Source organism: Temnothorax curvispinosus, unplaced genomic scaffold, assembly GCF_003070985.1.
Source record: "Temnothorax curvispinosus isolate PA1 unplaced genomic scaffold, ASM307098v1 QBEX01018149.1, whole genome shotgun sequence".
Taxonomy (NCBI): Eukaryota; Metazoa; Arthropoda; class Insecta; order Hymenoptera; family Formicidae; genus Temnothorax; species Temnothorax curvispinosus.
The window spans coordinates 65751-76261 of NW_020227929.1; the positions used below are offsets into that span (position 1 = coordinate 65751).

Sequence of the window (10511 nt, forward strand, 5' to 3'; positions counted from 1 at the left end):
TTTCACTTTTCCATTAAAATGTAATTATCGCGAACGGACGCCTGAAAAGCACCTGAGCCATTATCCACGGTAAAGCAAGTCATAATTTTTCGGCCACGTGACCGATACCTAACGATATCGTCCCGCGGGATCTGATTCGATAAAATCGGTTCTCCGTCTCTCTCACGGAATACGAAAAGCCGGTGACGCGTAAAATGTAATTAACTGCGATGGAGACATTTCGGCATGCATAATTTATTTTAGATTAATCAATAAACACACACGCGAAGAGCTTCTTGCTCTTTTCGTCCGTATGCTAATTTAAGATTATAATATTGATAAAATATTTAATCATGATTTGAGCCCTAGAATACTATTAACTTTACATAAAATGTTTCGAAGCTGACGCTATCATCAAGGAATAACTATTATAATTCCAACAATTTACTACATTATAGCTTAAAACTATATATACAAATTATAATAAAACCTATTATAGCATTACTTTCCCTTGGAAAACTATAATAATACAATTCTTATGTGCGTCATTCGAGGCCTCGTCTATTATTCATTGGTAGACTATATGTGATTATCTCAATGACAGAGCACCTTTTTTTCTCTCGCCTAAATTAAGTACTCGATGCACTAATCGTATACAGGGCATACAGGCCAACTAGCCGCGAACGCGCTATTCTATTTACAATCCATCTTTCGGCAACGACAGACACAACGTGCTCCATTTTAGCTGCCATCGCCTCTCTCTCGCGTGAGAAGGGATCGGTCCAAGGTCGAAGCCGAGCACTCCCAGGTAGGCTTTTTCCCTCCACCCTTCTCGCGCTCTCTTTGAGGGGTATATATCACCCTCGCGTACGCGGCTATCGGGGTGACCATCCCTCCCGTGGTGGTGGGAGCTTCCATTGCTACCCCATGCTGTCTGCCACCCCGGAACTCGACCGGCGGTGTATCTACCCTCGAAAATCCATAGTGGACCCACCCTCGATAGCGCCTGCGCATCTCCTGGTTTTGTTCCAACGACCAACCCCTCGTTCTTGCCCTCGGCGTGGAATAGCGTCGGCGAATACACATAAGCAAATGCAGCTAATAATACTACATCATTGTGACTGTAACATGTATTGAATATATCTCGAAGAGATATATATACGAGGATAATTGAAAAATTAGGTATACGAAAAGATAGTTCAATAGATTAAGAGATCAACTAATGAAAGTAAAAGAGATAAATAGATAGAAGAGAGAAGAATAAGTGTACATAACGTGATTATCTATACTTGTTTTAAAATGTCAAGAATAAGTTTTGTTTTTTTCTTCAATCTTTCTGTACAGGTGTTTAAATTTCGGCGATAGAGAAATTAAATAAATGAGAAATTTTATAGAGAGCTTTCTAAATCTTTCCTCTCAGTGCAGCTGACATCTTTTTTTCTCTCATATTGTTCTCTCCGCGTGATTTTATTTGGTCTCTTTAAAAGATCATATCAACCTATCATAGTCCCGAGTCATCGGCCATTCTTTGTCCACTCGTCTTCCGCTTTTCGCGCGCGCGCGGGCGCGCGCACAGAGGATGGCAGTGCACAAAACAGGCTTTAATGCGAGCACCGAGGCAACCTTGACTGGGATTTACCCGCCTGATGGATTCGAGGATGGCGTGCGGTGAGAGCTTCCGACCGTCTGAACGCGCCACCTTGTAACTCATGTTATTTAATTCTAATCAGTCAGTCGTTTACGGAATTAGTCGACGAGAGAATGCGACTAATTTATAATTCTTAATCGAACAATCGGGCACTCATTACGTTTTTTGGCACTTGCAAATACTCAGGAACATTATCATCTAGCTTATTTTTATCTAATTATTATATATACACATTATTTTTTTATCAAAGATTTTAATTTAATTTTACGTAAATTACAACGACAAATCGAAACCATCAAGTCTATTTAAATTGTGAAAAATTTTAATGCAAATATAAATAAATAACGCCTTACAAATATGAAGAATTTTAAATAAATCTCTAATTATATTGATCCAATATAACTTGCATTGCTTTTCACGACATTCGCTTTTTTTCTTGGATTCGCAAAAAAAACGCATTCAGTTCGAATATAACACTGGAATGCGTTTTTGCCGGCACGAAGTCCCTCGCGCGATTTTCTTCGAAAAGTCGGTGAACCTGTCTCTCCAGGAAAACGTCATTGAAAATTACCCTGGCGGTGATCCAGGATGAAAATTGCCGGGAGACCTTTCCCTTAACGACCGCGGCAACATTGCCCGGCCATTAAGCGGAGTCTGAAGTATACACAGTATGTTTCGAGTGCGTTACAGTGTCACGGTTCGCGGAGTCGATACGCATCTACGCAACTGGTCTAATGCTCCAAATGCATTATGCGCGTGGATTATCGGGAGGGGGGGGGGCGCGCGAGGACTTGACACGTTATCACCTGGCCTACCTCTGGCCTGGTCAAAATCATGCGTCACCTCGACAGCTTGATCGAAATAATCGATAAGCGCTCAAGATGAAATAATCGAGCCGTTATTCTCTTATGCCCGTTCTAGACTGGAGGATGAGCCGACTCTCGGCTCATCCGCCTTCTATAGTGTACGTGACATAAACTATACATAACCTATAGATTTTTACCCGTCTACACCACTCACTCGGATGAGCCGAGAGTCGGCTCATCCTCCAGTCTAGAACGGGCATTATACGTTTCATGCCACGTGTCTGGCGCTAAATACAACAACCGAACTTCAAGTTTTGTTCGGATCCGTCCCGTTGAAGCGTTCACTTCACTCGCGTAAGGTACACGTATGAAAATAAAATGATACACCGAATCGAAATTCATGTTTCAAAGGGGTGGATTTACTCCGTTCTCGATATAAGTAATATAAGTTAGCAAGTACGAAACGTAGAACAAATTTCTGCTGCGGACAGCAACGATGAATAAATATCAATAATAAGTGAAACAGGGTTGATTTAGATATACAATTAATGAGAGAAAATGCCATTCACGGTTCGGACTGGATTTCGGTAGCTTAATTATAATAATCTGTGTAAACGCATTTTTTTCTTAAGTAACTGAATAAGCAATCAATTGCATAACGGCGTGTATTCTTCAGGCAGGACGCGTGTCGCAGTGTTCTTTCGGATCTATAATTTTTTTATCCATCTGTCATTGAGGTATAGTTACCGTGCACCTACAGATAATGGCATAGCGTCAGACCTCGTTTGTATTTCTGAGGTGGCTATTCTGAAGATCGTACACACGGTTATGGTACGTCCATGGTTATAATATCATACGCAGTTATAAGTTCGCACGATTTTTCACTTTTATAAACACTTTCTAATGCGTAAGTATAAGCTTTGCGTTATGCAAGACTGGTCGAGTCGCGTTAGGTACTTTCATGTCACTTCGATAATCTTGAATAATCTCAACACTAATGATGCAATTAGAACGCTTGCATCTAATTAGCTAAATCTGCATACAGATAATACGTAAAAATATGTGTATAAATTTATTTTGTTTAGTCTTTTTATTGTTTATAAAAGTATAACGGAGTAAACGATTATTTCTTGGTGCCCGAAGAATAGCATAACATAATAGCCATTTTGTATTACTTATATATAATTCAAAATTAAAATTGGTTAAGAATTCCGCGTCGCTTTTCTTTCTAATTCCTAATTTTCAGTTATATAGGTAATGAGATTCAGAAATTAAATTTGTGAAAGAAATTATATTTTAATTAACAAAGAATCACAATTTTTCGTGTATCTTACAATATTCTTTAACCGATGATTCACAAAATGTAATTTTTGGAGAATGAAAATACGGTATACTATTATCCTCAGAAGCCGCGAATCTTCGAAAATGGTGAGCGCAGCGTACGCCCTGAAAAAGCGATGTTAATTAAAATGCTTAGGGGTTAGAAAGCGTGATGAATGGGATTGTCGGCCATATACCGCGCGACAAGCGGCCGCGCCAAGAAGCACTCTATTAATTATTAGACGACACCAAATCCATTATCCGGGATGAGGAGTGACGGAGGTCCGCGAGGAATAATCCTATTCGAATGCTATTAGTGTTTCACACCGGACGTTCATTTTCCTACCTCCTCACTCTCCTCACCATCCTCCTCCTCCTCCTCCTCTTCCTCCTCGATAAAACAAAGCTAATTACTGGGCCCGTGAACGGGCCAGGCGCGGCACCACGGCTGCGTAGGTCCGGTGTTAACCCTACGTCCCCTCCGTCGGGTCCATTGGACCCACAAGCTTCTAAAAATGAACTTACAGGCGGCTTCGGAACTGCTCTTTCAAGCACAGATATTAGAGCATAGAATAAGAGGAATGGGGCATTGGTATGGTTATAAAATTATAAAATATTGAAATTTATAGAATTTATTCTGAATTTCTCTCAGCCAATGCTATTATAAAATTCTAAATATTAATAACACTTATTTAATCATGCAATAAAACTACTTTATTTTCAAGCTATAATTAAAAATTCTCAATGAATTTATGAATAGAACTTATTTTTGACGAGTCCATCTTGATATCAAATGTATGTCTCTTTCGAGGAATAAAAAAAAATTCTCGGTATTTTCTCGACCTGTTAGAGTCTGTTAGGGTATAAGATAATTTCTCTACTGAGGCGATCTATACTGATCACGAGCGATTTAATATCGTATACGTTGATGATATACTGCTTACATATGGTTAAATGATCAATTTGAGTATCAACACCTCGTTATTCTCTAATATCTTAATATTATAATATATATATTCTTTTTTACAATGAAGTTTATAGCGTCATTATCGAAATTATTACGCTTTTTAAAGATTCTATCTATTTAAAATTCAACGGTAAAAAATGTATAAAAATCTTACAAAAACGTGAAAATAACGTAATATAAAGAAAAATTATATTTCTATAAAATTATTTGTTATTGCGAGAATTATACGTAGGTATATGTATGTTTATCAAACCTAATATCTGAAATAGATATAAAACTTATATGTTTTAAAATTCTTTTTTAAATAAATAAATTAATTAATTATTAATAATTTTACTAAAAATAATTTCTGGAATTCGAAATTTTCTCATAACATGTTTTTGTATTTACTTATACACTGGACTTCTCTCGCGAGCAGAATATGTATAGCGTAACATAAGATACATGGATGCAAAAGTCGGGAAACAAGAGACGTCAGTCTCGAGGTGTCTCGAGGTGTCTCTAGGAGCGGCAGAGCTCACAGTGACATCTCATTAACACTATTTTCTTAATAACCCGCGATAAGAACTGGTCCTGCCCGCGAACCATTCCGACGTGTCCATTTCGTTTTCTCTTTATTTTTTTTTTGCGCAGCCTTGGCGAGCTCCTTGGGGGCAGCGCAAGTAAAGGCCGCGCAAAGGCTGTGCAAAGGCTGTTAAATATATGTATATACCGCGTAAGAATAATAATTATTCCTAAGTATAGGCCTGCGCGAGAATGGCCATCGCGCGGCAACGCGGTGTCTTTGACGGGGTATTCGAGAGTATTCCATACTCGTCTCGTAACGTCATGGTCGCCGTTTCCCATGGCGAGCGCTTCAATTAAACAAACAGTTCGGAGCCAGATGCGTAAAATTCGATTTTACATATTAATTCCATGGATAGTCAATGGCGCCGTCGGAGAATCCACAAAAGTCACGTCATTAACGATGTGACTTACGGTACATTAAGCGTAGCGAGAGTATTGGGTCATGCGGTTAAAAAAGAAAAGAAAATATTCGTGACCGAAAATAAAAATCGAAACTCTCGTTTTGGAACAAAGGAACTTAAAATTATAGAGTGCCCTACGTTTTTATAGGGAGAATCATCACATGGATTCGCGACTTCGTTTTTTACGGCTTAATTAAGATTACAACTTCCAATAAGGCATTTAACTTCGGACGTAAAATTTTTACAATTGAGGATTTGGGTTCTGATATACAATATCTTCTGTGTATTAAAGTCACACATTATTGTTAACTCTGGAGTGTGCTTTCCGAGCTGCAATGTTAATTTCGTAAGCATTTCATTGTGATGAGATTCCATGTCATGTTAACTGTTACGATGCACGCCAATGGCTTCCATATTCATAGCGAGCGTCTTAATTAAGCAGACAGCGCGTTGCTTAAAAATGAAGTTTGCATATTAATTTTTCAAATTGCGGCATCACTTCTCCCCATTTTCCCCATTAGTATGCGTATTTTAAAAAGTTATAAGATTTGAAACTTTTTAACACTTTAAATTCTAAAAGGTCGTTTCGTTAATTAACGAAATATCTCATAGATAAAAAATAATCTAACTTTGCTCACGATAAATAACTTCTCATGTATCTTGCGTTGTATAAATTTATTCCTCTTGCAAACAAGAAAAGATAACATTCTTATACTTTTGAAGATCAATATAGTTTGCTTTTCAAGCGCGATATTTGACGAATTATATATTTCTATAAAATGTTTACGTCAACGTTGGCTAATCGGGCCATCATGTGGTAGCCGTATCTGTCAGTTACCACTGTCATAACTACTAAATAACTCGCACAACTTACACCGAATCGAATGGCCCCGCTCGTCGGCGCGGCGTAAATACTTCAAGTTACGAGCCTGGCATGCGTAAAGACACCCTCTTCGCCTAAAGACACTCCGAATTGGCGAAGTCAAAGGCGCATACGTGTCGGCAGGGTGTCAATCAGTCCGGCTGGCACACCGGCAACTTTTAATTATCGAAATCCCGCGGGACACGGCCCGCCTGTTGTTAACGATTCGCGAAGCGCGCACGCTGATTCCAGTAATGAAGAGTAAAATGTAAATCCGCGTATACACATAACGGTCGGCGTGCCGCCGCGTTCCGCCGCGAATTGATTATTAAAGTTAATCCCCTAGTCATGGAACTCGGAACAAAGGCCCGCTGGTTATTGAACCCCTCATCGCCACGGACCAGCAAGATCGTTGATTGCCGAGCGTTGCAACAGCTTTATTTTTAGCAGGCTGCAACGAGCTGCAACTTCTGGACACTTAGAGCGGCGCTCCGCTGCATTTTTATTTGCAATCTCCGCTGAACGGCATTTCTCGTGAAAACTGATTATACTTTACAGAAGTATATTCGAAGTCGATCTTTTTTAGTTGTTTTCTTCACTCTGCAGTTCTAAGTTCTTTTGCTCCGAAATGAGCACTTCGATTTTTAATACATTGTCGATTTAAGTTATTTATGCAATATACACTTGAAGAGATCTTTAAATAATTTTTGACTAATTATAAGCTTTAAAACTTTAATTAAAGACTAATACAAGATTATTCCAAGTATATTGTTATTTATTTAATTTCCAAAATCTTTTCTATTTTTAACATATAACATTTATCAAAGAAAATGTCTCTAAAATACCTAATTTCTCTCGCTCTCTCTTTTCTTCCACTTTATCAAAATTTATATACATATTACATAAGGATGTATTTGTCTCATTGCAGCTTAAAACCACCACAGAAAGACGGGGTAACAAAGTCAAATCCCAGCAAGCGGCATCGAGAGCGATTAAATGCCGAACTTGATACGCTGGCATCATTACTTCCTTTCGAGCAAAATATCCTCAGTAAGCTGGATCGACTGAGTATCCTCAGACTCAGCGTAAGCTACCTCCGCACCAAGAGCTACTTTCAAGGTAAGTATTCAGAGTTACGTCGCACGTGTGTTATCGCAATTCATCGCGTATATGTCGCGTATCTAAGTTTTCCCCAAGTACATAGTGTGTACGTACAATTCTCATAATTATAAAATGTACAACGCACATCCACAGGAATTAAATCCAATTTAAATTAAATAATTATATTGTTCTAAGTCATTTGACGATTTGTGTTCAAGAAACATATTACGCGCATTGGTTCATTATTAGTTATACGCTGTAACAATTATGTTAAATCTACCTGAAGCTGGTAATAGATTATTTCAATTTATTAATTAATTATCACCACCTGTGCATAAATGATAGCTGAAATACGTAGAATTTGGACAAATATCTTATAGCTATGAGCCCCCATTACAATACAATCCATGATCTTTTGCCAGCACGCGAGATACTCGTTACATTTTCAAGACAATATGATCCGGAAACAATGCGCGGTCCATAAACTTGCCCATCATTCTTTTGTAATCCATTGACCATTGATAGCTTAATATCAAAATCATGTTTTGTTATACATTGCACGGGAATAAGTATCGAAATTAGATCTTTTATTCGAATGCAAAAAATAGTCTTTAAATTATCAAGTACAATTTTATCTGCGTAATAAGAATTTACAGAGAAAAGTATAAATTAAAATATAAATTTAAAGTATTTTAAGTATTAATTGAATCTTTATGGCTGAAATACTACTGCTAAAAATGAATGTATTTAAATAAATAAAATGACGAGATACATTATATGATAGTCAATTCTAGTTCATATTTAAGAATCTTTTGAGACGAAGAGATTTTTTTATTGTATTTTGTGTCCAAAGAGAGAAAATAACTGATTCCCGTGAGTAATATACGCTTTCGTGAGTAATATGTTCGGCTGCAATGCAGAAATTATGCAACTTGAGCGAGAGAACGCCTTCCTGCACCACGGGTGTGCAATCTCATCTGCAATCGCAATCAGGTAGGGCCAATCGAAGAATCACCGCGGAATAATGGTAGACGCTCTCTCGTCTTCTTCCTCTACCATTATCCGCCACCGTGCTTTCGTCCCTTGTTTCCAATCTCGCGACGAGCAAAGTGACTCCTGCGCCAACGCGAAATCGAGCTCATTGATTTTACGTCGGAGTTACCAGGATAGGAAAAAAAGAATAAGATTGTCTTCGCATCCACTTCTCACTTTCTTTGGCGTTAAGAGGAGTCGCATTAGTACCATTTAAAGCGTATCTCCGTCAGTTAATGGAAAAGGATTATTTATTCTGTAAACTTCTTAATACAATGATACGAGATTTTAGAGATGATACGTTCACTTTGCATGTTTCTTTATAATAATTAGTTTAAATAATTGTTAACGTTATAGTATAAATGCTAGATATTTTTTGTACGAAAATACAATGACTATCATGCAATAAGTTCAAGGTATGATTCTTATAAAATTTATTTAAATCAATCAATAATATCAAGATGTATTTAAAGTAAACATAGCGAATGGATTTATATTACTATTCTTTCAAATTCTTGATCACAATCTCTACTTTTTGATGCCATCGTTCTTAATCATCATACTTTATATTCAAATGGGACAACCATTTGACTTTTATAAAAAGTAATTCCTATTTCTAGAATATTTATATAATTTATTGAAATTAAAATTTTGGTTCTTTTTTCCAAAATCTATGAATGCAGGATGTAAATAGTATATTGTACAACTAGTGGGAAAAGTGGTCGATTCTGAAAGTGTGAAGTTGGTCGCAGAAGCGAGTTTTTCGGGCCGCTTTTCGCGCTTGTTTTACAATTTCATTTCTCCACTAGTTGAGAAATGGCTCCATTTTTCAACTAGTGGAGAAATGGATCGTTTTGCTCATGCACTCAAAACAAGCGCGAAAAACGGCCCATTTCACGCTCGCGTTAATAGGAAAACATTTTTATCGAAGGTCTGGCATTTTTTTAAATAGTTACTCACGAATTCTATCAAAAAATATGATTGATACTAACGATAAAAAAAATAACTATCAATTTTTATGCAAGAAAACATGATATTAATACTAATATAGTATTGAACCGTTATTTGTTATACTTAATTGCCACAATTCTTCTTGCTTCGTATCCAAAAATTCTTTAATTCTTCGGGGAAAAGCCAGAGCTTTTGATTCTGTAAATAGGGTCAATTAACTAGACATATGACTGTCGCGCTAAATGCCACTACGCGACGGCGTTTCCTTCGAAAGAGAGAGCGGCAAACGGAGGAGGAACGGGTGGGAAAGAGTCCATTAGCGGAAGAGGTGGGCATCACACGGCGCGGTCGATGGTCGGGAACGGCCCGGCGGCCGGGCCGATCCCCGTCTTCCGAGTGAGCGTGATGGAGGAAGCGAGATGGCAAATGTACCGGGGCGCAATAGCGTATGCAAGGTAATGCACGGGCACGAATCCGGATTGAACGCGCGGAGGAGGACGCCTCCTCCTCCGTGATGCTGGTACGTCCGTTTGTGTACGTGCGTTACTTGCTGCCGGTTACCTCCGCTCCGCGCGATATCGCGGATCTCGCAGTATATCACCGGGGGCCCGCGCGCGCGAGGGTTGCGGCCCGGGCCCTTCTACTTAGCGCTCTTGTTGCTGCCCGTTGCTGCCGCTTGCGTTGCTATGCTGGTCATTGCTGCTGCTGCTGCTGCTGCTGCTGCGATACCGCAGAACCAGACTTTCGCGCACGCGCGCGAAAGACGCAGCGACCTAACCCGCAGCGCATTGTTCACACCGTTTTAATAGGTATTCATTGTCGAGGCTCGGATCTCTTCGCGCCGAGGGGACTCCTAACTGAGCACCCCGATCTGTTC

General features: G+C 38.8%; 1 protein-coding gene across 1 annotated transcript; it reads left to right on the forward strand.

Moving 5' to 3' along the window:
* Window positions 1-1558: 1558 nt before the first annotated feature.
* On the forward strand, window positions 1559-7669 carry LOC112468146 (aryl hydrocarbon receptor repressor-like; the record flags this gene model as incomplete). The annotated part of the gene is made up of 2 exons (XM_025037195.1): window positions 1559-1647; window positions 7479-7669. Coding segments are annotated over exons 1-2 (280 nt in total), but the record flags the coding sequence as incomplete, so codon positions are not given.
* Between the last annotated feature and the right edge of the window lie 2842 nt (window positions 7670-10511).